Source organism: Mizuhopecten yessoensis, unplaced genomic scaffold (assembly GCF_002113885.1).
Source record: "Mizuhopecten yessoensis strain PY_sf001 unplaced genomic scaffold, ASM211388v2 scaffold9109, whole genome shotgun sequence".
Lineage (NCBI taxonomy): Eukaryota > Metazoa > Mollusca > Bivalvia > Pectinida > Pectinidae > Mizuhopecten > Mizuhopecten yessoensis.
Window position 1 is genome coordinate 1,276,255 of NW_018407883.1, and position 16,523 is coordinate 1,292,777.

The 16,523-nt window shown below is 40.4% G+C and overlaps 1 protein-coding gene across 1 annotated transcript in view; it reads left to right on the plus strand.

Annotated features, from left to right (window-relative positions):
- Positions 1-16,523, plus strand: part of LOC110457366 (uncharacterized protein DDB_G0287625-like) — a 63,484-nt gene that overhangs the window by 5,362 nt on the left and 41,599 nt on the right. Inside the window, exon 2 of the mRNA XM_021508600.1 lies at positions 13,383-14,547. Within this exon, the coding sequence (XP_021364275.1) occupies positions 13,383-14,547 (1,165 nt within the window). The remainder of the gene's footprint in view (positions 1-13,382; positions 14,548-16,523) is intronic.

A 16,523-nucleotide genomic window follows, 5' to 3' on the forward strand; every position in this document is an offset into this window, starting at 1 on the left:
AGCGGATGTAACCGTTGAATGAAGACTTGTAGACTTGTTGGCATAGAGCATGTTGTAGGGGCTGAAGGGGGTTGGGGGTTGGGGGCAGCATGAATTCGAAGTGTTGCTTGGGGAGCGGAGTGAAGGGGGCATGTAGAAAGTTGTAGAGCCGAGACGGGAGTGAAAGTGAGTCACCAGCTCCCATGGGAAGGAGTGTTTTGGGGTCATTCCCACGGATTTAGTTACTTAATTAGTACGATCCGTGTTGTCAATTTCATACTAAGGATCGATAATAATTTCACTTTTTGTATGCTAATTTTCAAAAATAGTTTTTGTTTCGCATGACTGTATACTTTGTTCAGGTACATGCCGTCCATAACACATCGTTCTATTTTGTTTTTTTGAGCTTTCAAATAACTGCTGTAATTACAAATGTGTTAGCATTGAAATCAAAGTGATTTCGTACTTCTCGTGATCTGTCTCGTACTTCGTATAACAAATGTTGCAGTCTTTTATTTCTAATATTGTATTATGCTATGCAAGAAACTGGATATACCAAGTTAATTATGACTCGTTTGTGGTGGTGGTCAATATATTATAACCAATGCTCAAATTTTTAACATGGTCATGTTATGTTAAAAACAGACAAAAGAAAATAGACTCAATCCAGAATATTCATCTTTCCTTCCCGGTAGCATAGCGGAATCCAAACTACATTTGTATATGAATACTTGTAACATATCTTGTTTATATTTCCTTTAATAGGTGTCGACCGTGGCACTGTTTGTCATGACAACGAAATCAGGTGACGGATGTACGCGTGTAGTTCGCTTGTATTACAATTCGTTTTGCCATTTTTATACTGTTAAACAATTTAGATAGAGTTTACAAAGCACAGGGCCATTTATTTTGTTAAAGTTGTAACAGGAATGAGAGTAGTGGGCTTCAATCGGGGATCGAACCCGCGATCTCACGAGACTTCCTAGTTGAACGCTCTACAACTGAGCTAAAGGGAAATGTCCTACTAGTTCGTAGCTAGGCGGTGTCTGTCATCATATCTCAACAGGTGTCCAGAGTACATGTTTTAGGGGTTTAAATCAACTTTCGGTGAAACTGCCACCCTAGTGATGTTACTGGTATTTTTTCCGAAAGTTGATCTAGACCCATACAACGTCTACTATCTCTGAACCCATCAGTTTAGGTCCAAATATAGCTAAAACAAATCCTCATGTCCCTGTGTTATAGAGGTATTCTGACATATTAAACTGATGGGGATTTGCTTTCATGCTGTTTTGAATATTATCTTAAGCTCATGCTTGTACCTGACCATAGGAAACGCCACAAATTGTCGTCCAGACTTCGCTTTGCGATATGTCAGACAAGCCAAGAGAAAACGACAGCATTGCCCTGTCAAAACCGGATGTGATGCAGGTAGGGAAGACAAATGGAAATGTCACCGTTTTCGCTAAATCATCATTCTCATTAAACACTGTTATTGGAGAAAGAGTCACGTGATGTCTCGTATCGACCCAAAAGGTGGATGTCTCCTTTGATCTTCACCGCTCACAGCATTCGTCGTCAAACTCTTGTGTTTTTATAATGATAAATCAAACTCGCACACATCAACGGGAGGTCACCACTTTCCTGTTGTGTGCAAGGAAAGGGGTCTGTTGTATGAAGAAATTATGGAATTGGATGTCTTCTTTTCAAAACCTTAGATTATAAGATCATTTTATATAAGGAATGAGCTTACATTTTCCATTTCCTTTACGGTATGAAATGTATCCGGTAACAGTGTGCTATGAAAACTAAATGCTAAGGTGTTTTTAAACTCAAACAGTAATTTGAAACTTATTTTGCGAGCTTTCGAATTACTTTGTTTCCAGTGTTAATAACAAAGGGCAAGCAACCACAATGTGACGAAGCGGTAAATATCGCCGTCAGAATACACCGAGACGTTTCGCCCTATAACATAACATGCCATAACGGATGAACACATCCTGTCCCTCTGACTGCCTTTGGCATCAGATTGTTTTGTGGCGAAAAGTCTTGGTATATTCAGACAGCTGCATTTACTAATTCGTCACATTGTGGCTGATAGTAAGTTGTTTGCAGCTTTTTGTGAATTCACAATGAAAATTACGCAAAAAACACCGGAAGTGAAATCTTATCAGCATTCATAGTGCTATGAATGATATCCATAGGTTATTGGAAGTTGTGTCTGAGACAAATGCAATGGCAACGTAAATAAATAAGCATAAGTTGGATAAGGTAAAATAAAATATAAACTCATGATATTTCCAGATAAAATTTAAAATGTGTTTTTACCTGAAGGAAAGATACTAGTGCAGCTCTTCCCCCGTTTGCAGCGTTGTCGACCTTGTAGAATGATAATTTCGAGATCTTCTTCAGAAAAACAGCGTCGATATCGGGTAATGATAACTGTCTCAGTATTTCCATGACCTCAGAAAGCAGCGTACAGTTATTGAGAGACAGCGTCGACCCTGAGGGATGTAAAATGTTAAACTCTTCTTCAGAAAACTATGATAACCCTCAGGTAATACTAAAGATTTAGCTCAATGTCGAATTTGAGGAATGATAAATGTGGATCTATTCCTCAGAAAACAATGCCGAACTTGAGGAATGATAAATGGGGAGCTATTCCTCAGAAAACCATGTCGAACTTGAGGAATGATAAATGTTGAGCTATTCCTCAGAAAACACCGTCGAACTTGAGGAATGATCAATGTGGATCTTGTCCTCAGAAAACAACGTCGAACTTGAGAAATGATAAATGTGGAGCTATTCTGCAGAAAACAACGTCGAACTTGAGGAATGATCAATGTGGATCTTGTCCTCAGAAAACAACGTCGAACTTGAGGAATAATAAATGTGGAGCTATTCCTCATAAAACCATGTCGAACTTGAGGAATGATAAATGGGGAGCTATTCCTCAGAAAAGAATGTCGAACTTGAGGAATAATAAATGTGGAGCTATTCCGCGGAAAACAATGTCCAACTTGAGGAATGATAAATGGGGAGCTATTCCTCAGAAAAGAATGTCGAACTTGAGGAATAATAAATGTGGAGCTATTCCTGAGAAAACAATGCCGAACTTGAGGAATGATAAATGGGGAGCTATTCCTCAGAAAACACCGTCGAACTTGAGGAATGATCAATGTGGATCTTGTCCTCAGAAAACAACGTCGAACTTGAGGAATGATAAATGTGGAGCTATTCCTCAGAAAACAACGTCGAATTGAGGAACGATAAATGTGGAGCTCTGCCTCAGAAAACGGTTTCGAATGTTGATAACATGCTGACAGAACACATTTTTTCAATGTTTAAAGGTAAGGTGGGCAGTTATGGGAGCGCCAACCTATACCGATTACCTATTTGAGGTCACAAATGGATGGCATGTGATCTAGTGACGTCACACCCTCAGTTCTATGATCGACAGCCCAAGCTGTGCAGCCTTGGTTCTATGTGAGCGTTCTGGCCCGTTTAATTTCTTTTTCGTCGGCTATTATGTCGTTACGCATAGAAGTAGATTGCTAATCTGGATGGCGGCTCTGTTTCACACATACGGCAACGCAATCTATTCATATTACATTGATAGTTCTTCATAGCGTTTCCTCAGTCCGTCCACAACCAAGGCCATAAACATTGCGGTAAGCTCATCCATATAAACAACTTCTCCGGTTTATAACTGTTATCAATGTAGGCTGTTCGTCAGTATTTGAATTGTAAAGTATGTTTGGCATATATAAATGAATCTACTCCTGAAATGTTCATACAAAAGATTTATTGAACGTGTTCATATACCGTACATATATGTATGTGTTCAAGAATGTATAAAACATACAGTCACTGTTTGACGTAACAATCAATACCTGCTCACAAGAGAAGATAACTCTGCAACACGAAAAGACGGAATAGCTTATTTGTGTTCAGTTTGTCACCTGAAGTAATTACGGTAGCTAACGTCTGGTTTGGTTACGTAAAACCGTTACGGTATGGTGAAGATTAACTGATTGTTTTTGTGTTTCAAATAGAGTAACTACGGTATAAAACTAATTTTAGTGCGTCACGTGAATAATTACGGTATATTGTTTCGTTGTGGCACCAAGAAGAAATACAATAAAGTGGTTTCATGTGACACTTTCGATAACTTTCTATCTTGGTGTGTTGCTTGGAATAATTGTGGTACATGTATAGCTATTTATCTTGGTGTTTCGTTTTGGACAATTACGGTAAATGACAATCATAAACCGTATTCGTTATTAGTGATGCAGTCAACGAATCTTGTTTCTCCTGTTTGTCTGGCCACTAGAGCGTGCAGTTTTCTCCATATAATTCTGTGAAGTAGTGAGCCAGATTAATAATTCATGGCCATTCTAATTTAACCGTTCTACAGAAGCGTTCGGTGGCGTGGAATGGTGAGTTACACAGGCTGAGGAAGGCTTTAGGTCCGGCAGGACCTTGTACTGGTAAGTCTCCATCTGTAGTTACAAAAACTATATAAATATATCTCGTCAGACACTGGGCTTATTGCCGGTAATACTGTAATGGTTGACAGGTAAATATCTGCTCTGTCTGAGGTGTTGGGGTGTCACGGGGTTGATTTGTTGCTTTTAAATCATTGTTTGTTGACGGTTATAAAGCGCTATTTGACACGTTCTGAAATAACATCTTTACGTTCGTGTAAAAGTCAATTGTTCAATTGAATTGTTGCCTTTTTACGCTGTTTTCCGTTTTTGTGTGTATTGAAGTATAATACGCACCTTGTTAAAACAGAGATCTATATGGCGACACGACAGGACCAGTAACGGATGCAATGAGATTTACTCTTGGCTGGGTGTCGACACACTTCCCCTACGTATAACGACATATTGTAGGGGTTTAGTCTGTCGTAATGCCAGATGAAATCAATTTGCTACCACGTTGTAATTACGGGTCTCAGGGTACTTCTGTCATAATTTGATTTTTTAATCATGGAACTCAATGTGTTGTTTAACTTGACATAGTTATTTATGCCCGATCATGATGACCATTGTATACAGTGAAACCTTTACAATATGAACTCCTTGGTTTGCAATAGATAAACCAACCACATTCAAAACCATCAGATACTAATTTACAGAAGATAAGCCAAGACCCTTCATTTACAGTAGATAATCCAGTCACCTTCATTTACAGTAGATAATCCAGTCACCNAATTTCAACCCTCGGGGAAAGATTCTTAAGTTGCCAAACATAAGAATCTTCCCCCTCGAGTTGGGATTCCCCTATCTCATCCCCAAGGGGTGATAGATTCTATTAGTCCAGTTTACAGTGCATAAATCCAGTTAGATCATAGTTTTATTTCCTATTCGTTACTGAAATTAACTCGAAACAAAAGAGAAAAGGGTTATAACGAATCTGTAGAATCTCTACACAAATTGGGAAATCCGGATGTAAAGGATGAATTTGCCAGTAAATAACATCTTTTCAACAGCATGGAAATGACTCATTTTTGCCTTAGTTTCAACGTTCGCCCAAGTGAGGTGGCGATAGCTTTTGGCCATGGGCCGGGACATACCAAAGTCCTCAAAAATGGTACATTGTGTAGTTGTTTTGTCGTCATGTGTTGACTTCGTGTTCTTGAAGTAAACTGGTGCAAGAAAAGCTGCGTTTTACAAATGTTCGTAAACATTGAAATTGCTATCTTCTCTGATAAAAGTTCACTTTCACACGGTAAATTCCGTTAACAATGCACGCAAACTTTTGATGACGTCACAATTACCGGTGACGCGTTTTATTGACGTCACAATTGAACACGTGCTAATCGACACGAGGCTATCTCCCCCTAGGGGGTGACAAGCTGATCTTTCCCGGCTAAAACGGGAGAAACGCCTGTGAAGGGTGGGAGAAAAGCTGATCTTTCCCGGCTGAAACGGGAAACACACCTATGAAGGGCGGGAGAAGATTCAGTCACCTTCATTTACAGTAGATAATCCCGTAACTTTTATTTACAGTAGATAATCCAGTCACCTTCATTTAAAGCCGATACTCCAGTCAACTTAATTTACAGTAACTTGAGGGAGTGACAGAGAAATCTCCAACTCTCGGGGTGATTTGTTTTGGTTTCCAACCCGAGAGTTGGAGATTTGGTTGTCTAACCCCAAGCTCTGCCGAAGGATAGACAACTAGAAAAACCATCCCGAGATTTGGAGATTTCTGTCACACCCTCAAGGTAGGGGGTGATTCCTTTTCACCCATCCTATTATTTCAGTCATAACTCCACCGACAGTAGTCTGTTTGTAAAAAAGAACCGACATGTGGGTTATAAATATCGCTATTCACTTTTGATGACGTCAGAATTACCGGTGACACATTTTAATGACATCACAATTTAACACGTGCTAATCGGCACGAGGCTATCTCCCACCATTCACAGGTGTGTTTCCCGTTTCAGCCGGGAAAGATCAGCTTTTCTCCCACCCTTCACAGGCGTTTCTCCCGTTTTAGCCGGGAAAGATGAGCTTGTCACCCCCTAGGGGGAGATAGCCTCGTGTCGATTAGCACGTGTTCAATTGTGACGTCAATAAAACGCGTCACCGGTAATTGTGACGTCATCAAAAGTTTGCGTGCATTGTTAACGGAATTTACCGTGTGAAAGTGAACTTTTATCAGAGAAGATAGCAATTTCAATGTTTACGAACATTTGTAAAACGCAGCTTTTCTTGCACCAGTTTACTTCAAGAACACGAAGTCAACACATGACGACAAAACAACTACACAATGTACCATTTTTGAGGACTTTGGTATGTCCCGGCCCATGGCCAAAAGCTATCGCCACCTCACTTGGGCGAACGTTGAAACTAAGGCAAAAATGAGTCATTTCCATGCTGTTGAAAAGATGTTATTTACTGGCAAATTCATCCTTTACATCCGGATTTCCCAATTTGTGTAGAGATTCTACAGATTCGTTATAACCCTTTTCTCTTTTGTTTCGAGTTAATTTCAGTAACGAATAGGAAATAAAACTATGATCTAACTGGATTTATGCACTGTAAACTGGACTAATAGAATCTATCACCCCTTGGGGATGAGATAGGGGAATCCCAACTCGAGGGGGAAGATTCTTATGTTTGGCAACTTAAGAATCTTTCCCCGAGGGTTGAAATTCCCTATCTTACCCACAAGGGGGTGAGTGATTCTTTTTCTCTTACCCTGTTCTCACAATGTGTATCGTATACACAATGTAATGAGAACGTTACATGCTAAATTCAGGGTTGACGTGACGTCATTGTATTGTTAAAGTGACGTCATACCATTGTCAGAATAGGGGAATCCCCCCATCTCAACCCTAGGGTGAGACAAGGAAATCTCACACCGGAAAAAAGTGCGGATACACCTGTCCAGGGTAAGAGAACAGAGTATCTGTTTCTATGTCTATAAGGTGACAGTACCCAAATCGAATCACCAAACCATTATTTTATTAAATCATTGAAAAATCTGAGGAGGAATTATAATCATTTATGGTTGTATCAAAAATAGAATATCGATGGGTGTTCTCACAAACGAAATTAGCACCCGCGGCTCACTTGATATATTTATAGAACGCTCTGAAGTAACCAATCAGCGTCTCCGGTTTTTGCAAATGGCGGGACCCAAATCGGATCACGGCTTGCATTTTACAGTGTCGTATGCTTCAAATGAATTTCGTTTGTCAGCATATTAACATTTTATGATGACCTTTAGAATTTATATGACAAAAAATATTTCTAAAGAGTGAATTTATTCCTATAGTCTAAAACAGAGTGCATAATCGTCGCACGCGCAATTTTTTAAAAACGTAATCAAAACATTGACATTTGAGTTTCTTGCGCTATTTGAACTAAAAAACTAATTATCTGTAGTCAAAAAATGGTGCATGGCTATCTATTCTAACACTACATCATTGTGTGGGATCGCACAACGTTACACGATGTGCGGTGTGCGCACGATGTGTGAACGGTGTGTGAACGGTGTGTGCACGATGGGCGAACGATAAAAAGATGGACGATCATTGCTTGCGCACATCTGTGCGCACGATGGACGGACGTTGTGCGATAACAATCGTGGTTGGTGTAAATTGAGGAATGCCTTAACAATTTGTACGGTTTCGTGTTTAAACATATAAACTTGATGTTTACGTATGTTTCTATATTCTAGCAACATTTATAAACTTATCTTTCTGTCTATACATTCTTATATTTAGAAATTGTGTTTTCTGTGTTTTTAAACAAACTTAATCGACACATGTAAAATTACAACACAATCCCGTATACAGGTAAACATAATCACTTTGTACATGTACCTGGACCGTAGTTTTCTCCCCGCCTGGTGCACTTACGTAACCTGTCAGGTACATTATAGGGCCGGGGGTGTGAAAATCCAGGTGAAGGGGAGATATAGGCAAACGAATGCAAATAACAAACACTATTCATTACGGTCAAACGGTATTGCATATCAGCTGTGTGTCAGGCACTGGTCAGGTAAAACTCCAGACACTCATCAAATTGTTATTTACCTGTTCTGTTACCTTGGGGCCAAACCCATTCTTGACAGCCTGACGGTCGCTGTAATACTGTGTAACACGCGTACGCATTGTGAAATTGTACAATCTTGATTATTGTAATGAGAAATTACAGATATATACACAGTATACATTATCGCATACAAGCCTTCCGTATTTTTGTCATTCCGTAATTTTGATCTACAAATGATACAAAATCGCACAGTTGTGTGGAGAGAAGCGCACAACGGGGCGAACAATTGCTAAATCGCACAGTTGTGCGCACGTTGTGCGGACGGTATGTGAACGATGTATGCACGGTGTGCGCACGCTATTTTTGGTGCGTTGTGCGGTCCCACAACTGTATATTTATAAGTATTTTTGCAAAAAGTGATCCGATCTGGGTACTGTTACCTTAGACCAATCACGTTCAATAATACTGTTTATAATGGCGTTCCGTCTTGGACACTGATAACTTTGTAATTTCCAGTACCTGGGGACAGACGTTCTTGTCCACCCAGTAAATAACTGTATTGTCTCTGTATGAACGCATTGGACTCAATCTAATATAAATGAGGTACATATATTATTATCCTACGTCTGCGGTAGTATATTTAAGTGTGGTAGTATTCTAAACTAGCCATTACCATTACCGGAAGACATCGCCCCTGCTTGGCCTCAACTACTATGTTAAATTACAGGCAGAAGTAATTTTGTTTTGGTTCCATTGGAAAACTATTATTTGCGTGCATTGTTGATGCCATTTTTCTGTCAAAGTTAACTTTTATTACGACAAGATAGCAGCTAAAATGTTTACGGGTAATTATAAAACGCTTTTTATGCCTGCCATTTCTACAACAACATAGATTCAACACGAGAACAAATAATAACAACCATCTTTGAGAACTTTGGTATGCCCGGCCGGTGGACAGAACCTATCGCCTCCTCACTTGGGCGAACGTTGCAAACCACCGCCGAAATAAGGCATTGGGATTTGCCAAGAAAGGCGCTAGGAAAGATTGTAAAGAATTACAGATCCCAAATATGGCAATGGCTGCAGCAAATTTACTTTGGTCACTTTTGTGTCCCAAAAGCAAATCCGCTATTCTGTTGGGGGATCAAACATTAGTTGTCACTTATATCATGGAAAGCAATTAAACGTTCACGAGCAATTATACAAGGCTACGTTTCTTGCGCCCATTTTATGTCCGTCACTACAAGATAACATGGTGATGTCAGTTTGAAAGTCATTACTTACTGTCACGTCTCGGTCGCGTCACTGGAGGATGCATATATGTATCGTACTTCCTGTGTTATGTGCATCAAAATGTGAGGACAACAACAGCTGGTAGCGGTTTTCACACGTTCAGCGATGTTTTATTCAGTCGTACATGGACGAGAGCATTCTCGATTGTAACAGGATTCGTGTAAAGTATTTTAAAACAGATCGACGTTATGTTATAAATTATTGAGGGCAATGACATCCCACACCCCGCCTAAATCCCACGCGGCGAATTACAGATGAAACTAATATATTACTCAGGAAAACAAATGTACGGAATATAATTCCGTCCGTGAAATCGTTTCAGTGCAACAGCATTGCCTGAAAAGCTAATCCGTTGTTGAGCGCTAATCTATAACTCGCGTTTGTGTTGAGATGTTGAAAGGGCGGAGTGCTGGTAGGTTTATAGGACATTTAGTAACAGCTGGGAGTGATATCTGGTAACGGAATGTGTTTGTCGCAGACTGTCGCCAGGGAAACAGACAACACGATTTCCATGTGTAACAACACTGTGGACGGACGATATTGTCGTTAGTTTTCGGGTCTCATGGGATCATGTTCGCGCGTGCATGTGATGGCGGGAGTCGGCAGTGTGTGAGACCTATCGATGTTTTTACGTGGTTTGCTTTCACACTGGTTACAGCATACAGAGACACATAGCGTTCACAACAATTTGTACGACGATCACTTCGATGTCGAACTTCGTGTTTTCTTGTCGATAAGTCAATACGTGTTGACGACGAGTGGCACACGACTGTGACGATACGTCACGGCCATTAGATACGCTGTTCACCAACTGTTGATTTAATGGAATTTATTAATGACTTATAATTAGAGTGATACGTTTTAACACAGAAAGGACTATAATGATGATCATGCATTCTAGGTAGGTTAAGTCGGGTGTTGTGATGAACTAAACTATAAAAGTAGATCTAACAAGATGTACTGACGGTGCGGTCAGTGTATACATACTGACCCCACCGAATCATTGCACATTTCCGGAAACGTTCTTTGATATCACTTTAAAACTTGGGATCACCTGTGGCTTGTCAGGAGGATGGAAAGTTAGTCACATGGCTGTTTATGACTGGAGAACAGCACTGACGGTGTTTTTTATATTCCATGAGATTATTTCACATCTAAAAGAGATAGAAATCAATATCGGTGTGTAAAACCCTGAGATACATGTAGTTAGATATGGTACAGGCTGACGGCGACGATATCTAACGATGATATTAATTTACTGTCTATATGTAATACTCCTAAGAGACGAGAGTGGCTTTAATGCAGAGAGCTTTGTTTATTGCGCTTTGCGTCCTATTGACAACGATAGTCATTTAAAACTCAGAGAGAAACCACCGATCTTCGGTTTGGACCTGGCGACTGCCCCACGTAGGCATCGAGCCGCAACCCAGTGGTGGAGGGCTAGTGATCCTAGATGTCAGACTCCTTAACCACTTGGCCACCGCGACCCCTTAATTATTGCTTTGTCATGGCGATGACATCTGACGATGATATTGCTTTTTCATGGCGATGATATCTGACGAAAATGATACCCGACAACGATGACACTGATAGTTTAAGATGATGACAATGCTATCTGACGAAAAAGAAGACAATCATATCTGAGGAAAAAGACGACAATAATATCTGACGACAATATAACAATGATATCTGAAGACGATGACAATGATATCTGACGACGATTGCAACGATATCTGACGACGATGGCAACTATATCTGACGACGATGACAACGATATCTGACGACGATGGCAACGATATCTGACGACGATGGCGATGTTATCTGACGACGATGACAATGATATCCGACGACGATGACAATGATATCGGACGACGATGACAATGCTATCGGACGACGATGACAATGTTATCTGACAACAATATGGCAATGCTATCTGACAACGATGACAATGTTATCTCACAATAATATGACACTGATACCGGACGACGACGACAATGTTATCTGACGACGATGACAATGCTATCTGACGACAATATGACAATGATATCTGACGACGATGACAATGACATCTGACCACGATGACAATGATATCTGACGACGATGACAATGACATCTGACGACGATGACAATGATATCGGACGACGATGAAAATGCTATCTGACGACTATGACAATGATATCGGACGACGATGACAATGATATCGGACGACGATGACAATGTTATCTGAAGACGATGACACTGATATCTGACGACGATGACAATGATATCTGACGACGATGACAATGATATCGGACGAGGATGACACTGATATCGGACGACAATGACACTGATACCGGACGACGACGACAATGTTATCTGACGACGATGACAATGCTATCTGACGACGATGACAATGCTATTTGACGACAATATGACACTGATATCGGACGACGATGACACTGATACCGGACGACGACGACAATGTTATGTGACGACGATGACAATGCTATCTGACGACAATATGACAATGATATCTGACGACAATATGACATTGGAATCTGACGACAATATGACAATGGAATCTGACGACGATGACACTGATATCGGACGACGATGACAATGTAGTCTGACGACAATATGACAATGATATCTGACGACGTGACAATGATTTTTGACGGCGATGACAACGATATCTGACGACAATGACAATGCTATCTGACGACGTGACAATGTTATCTGACGACGTGACAATGTTATCTGACGACGATGACAATGATATCTGAAGGTGATGACAATGCTATCTGACGACGACAATGACATCTGACGGCGATGACAATGATATTTGACGACGATGACAATGTCATCTAACGATGATGATACTATCTGGGATGACAATGTCATCTCACGATGATGATGATGATGATGATGATGATGATGATGATGATGATGATGATGATGATGATGATGATGATGATGATGATGATGATGATATCTGGCGACGATGATATCTGACGACGAATACGATAACAAACCATCATTAATACCTACGTCTGTATTTGTCTGCTCTAGATGCATTTTTTACTGTAATAACAGCCAGAAGAAAACCTACACTGTCTAGTTTTCTGACAAACGTTATGGCTATGTTTACGACCTAGGTATAAATAATGGAACGACTTCCGGGGTACAATTAACACTCAGTGTGGCGGACAAGACGAGATAATTCCTATGACAACTATATAGGTTTCCCGAAAACTTATTGGCGTGATTTTCATAACGAGTATAATTTTGTCGAAAGTGTAGTACAGTGTATCTTAACAGTCCTGATACACGTGTTACGCTATCTTGGTAGGACCAAACACACGCGTACGCACTGGTGGTGTCGTAAAACAAGTTAGAAAACTACCTACCACAATTAGAACGGAAACATAGAAACTCCTCGATCAAATAATGTTTGCGGTGGCATACACGTAAATATTTAGAATATTTAGGTGTAACCCCTACATGCTATCATGGGGAAGAGTCATATATACTAACGTGTGACACCTAAATGTAATTGTGGTGAAGCCCTGTTTAATTGTTGGGAAGATCTGTTGAATGTTTGTTTTCCTTTTGCAGATATCCTTTACCAACAAAGCGTTCCAGAGAGGTAGTGAGGACAGTGATGACGATACACGCAGTTCCGGCGATGATGATGATTTGAATTACAATTATAACAGCAAAAGCGAAGACGGAAGTGATGAATTTGAACGATTTAAATCTAGAAATAGTGCAAACCCAAAACATCAACGACATCGGCGACGAGAGGCCCGCAGTAGGTCAGAGGGGGCCTTTACTGAGTCAATTACATCGTTGTCCGGGGATCTGAGTTGTTATAGTGATGAAATTGTAGCCATAGGACGCGCAGACAACTATAACAATACTAGTTCTATGTCGTCAGGGAGGCGAAGTGGGGAGAAACGAACGCCGGGCAATGTCCATGCACCGGAAACAGAAAGGAGAGAACGCAGCCACCACAGGTCCCAGGCCAATACAGCCGATAGACCACGGAAAAAAAGGTCAACCGGAGGCGGAGTCAAGTCAAACGAGGACATCAGTACCGCGGTCAAAAATACAGCTCCGGAGCAAATAGAACGAAGGAAGGGGTCTGGCCAGACAGTCGGAGCAAACGTCGGTGGCTCAGAAGCTGGCGGCACACAGCTTTCCTCTCCACCACGGAGTACGCTCCGCAGCGCTGTTTACTATCAAAATCGATTCATTGTTCTGGAGACCCCAGAGTCGCATGGAGGCAGTGACGGGTATGCGGCCAATCCCGCTCACAACAGTAAAAGAAGTGGGTCACGTGATCAGGTTTCAAATTCATCTCACCGTGTGGACGGGGCTGATTTAAATAAAGAGACTTCTTTTAATTCTAGTGCCGGGAAGCACGGCCGCAAAATGTCGTCTGACATTCAAAGGAAAAGCGGCAACAGGAGAAACATGGAGATGGATGCTTCGTCCGTCACCATGGATGCTCGTGGGATAGAAATCATTTTAACGGACCCGGAGAATAGTTCTAGACCTATTGCGTCGGAATCTAAAAATAAAAATACTATATGGAAAAAGATTAATAGATTTTTACAGGATAACCGGATGAAAGGGAATCCGGATAGTGACCGGATTCTAAATGCGGATCACCCAGAGGATTACCGGATACTAAAAAAAGTGTTGAACATTCTATTTCTAACAATCGGAGTAGTGTTATTCTTAGCAGTGATAGTGGTGGTCATATATGCGTTTGCAGGTAAGTGTTTGATGTCTGTATGTATACTGGTTGTATACTATGATGTTGGTGGTGCTATTCTGATCATAAACGCCAACCTTTGTGGCTTTCAGTGTATATGAATATAATATAACAATATAAACAACATGCGATAGCGTCAGGTAGCTGATCGTTCACGACCCCTGTGTCTGGTGCCAAGTGGCGGTGCACTACGAGAATATCAACATACTGATGAGAACGGTTAGGCACATTGATGGAGCATGCCCGCCGGTAGGCCTATGTCAAAATATTATTTTATATTTTTCCGAAATGATATCCTTGTAAATCTCTCTTGGAAGGAATATTTGCAAAAGATAGTCCCCTACGATGTCGGCAATGTTCGAGTTATTGACAGAGAAACCAGTCGTTTGGGACAATACAGTCATGCAGATATTGTGAAATGTTCTTAAAGACAGGTGTTGGTAGACTAGAGTGAGGTTAAACTGTGAATTACAGGATGTCCTAAAAGACAGGTGCCAGTAAAGTCAGGTTTCACTGTATTACAGGATGTCTTAAAAGACAGGTGTCAGTAAAGTCAGGTTTCACTATATTACAGGCTGTCCTAAAAGACAGGTGCCAGTAAAGCCAGGTTTCACTATATTACAGGCTGTCCTCAAAGTCAGGTGTCAGTAAAGTCAGGTTTCATAGTTTGGTTTTATATTGTTTAACGTCCCATTAACAGTTAAGGTCATTTAAGGAAGTGCCTCCTTGTGTGTACCTGTACAGGAGACAGGGTATTTTTGTGTACCTACTTCTTTGTGATAGCGCAGATATGGTGCCGACTTTATATTGCTTTCTCACTGAAATACCATGCCGAAGGCACCCAGCAAAGCATTCCACCTAGTCACATAATACTGACAACGGTTGAACCAGTTGTTGTCATTATTTATAATGCTGAACGTTAAGCAGGGAATATCAAGTATCATTAACAGTATTTTTTAGGATGTCCTTAAAGTCAGGTGTCAGTAAAGTCAGGTTTAATTTATAACAGGATGTCTTTGAAATCAGGTGTCAGTAAAGTAAGGTTTAACTTAGTATTAATGGCTGTTCTTAAAGACAGGTGTCGGTATAATCAGCTTAACAGTATATTACAGGTTGTCATTAAAGACAGGTGTCAGTAAAGTCATGGTTCACTGTATTTCAGGATGTCTTTAAACTCGGGTTTCAGTAAAAACGATTTTATTTGCATTTCATATGTACACATTACGGAAGTTAAGATATTGATGAATTGATACATAGACTGTGTGCTGCATGCATGTTGTATATTTCAAAAGTAAGGTATGATGAAAGTTAAAGATAGAGTATACACTGAATATTATCAACCATAAAACCTTTGAAATAATGACATATTTTGGGGATACTTTATTGTTAGTCTTATATAAGATGATCATAAGTAAAATATCAGGAACGTTTAGGGAAAGCCGATATTTTGTACTTTGATTATGGACATGACAGTATATATTGCTGGCGTCACTCACAGTTGTCTAATATAAGGGTACTTAGTTATTCCAGCAACAGGATTCATAAGAGACTCGTTTGTTTAGCCCCAACTAATCAAACTTGGTCACCTTATCTAGTATCTAGCCACCTCAAATCTAGTTATCTAATTATGCAGCCACCGTTTATCTAGTTGTTCCATTAATGACCGACATTTACCCGGTTGTCCATTTATCTAACCACCCCTAATCGAGTTATTCCACTAAACCAGTCGTTCCATTGTCCAGTAACAGTTTATCCAGTTGTCCTATTAATAAGCTACATGTACAACTAACTTGACTTGTCCCTCCATCTAGTCACCACTAATCCTATTGGTCCACTATCTAGCCACCACTAACCCTATTGGTCCACTATCTAGCCACCACTAACCCTATTGGTCCACTATCTAGCCACCACTAATCCTATTGGTCCACTATCTAGCCACCACTAACCCTATTGGTCCACTATCTAGCCACCACTAA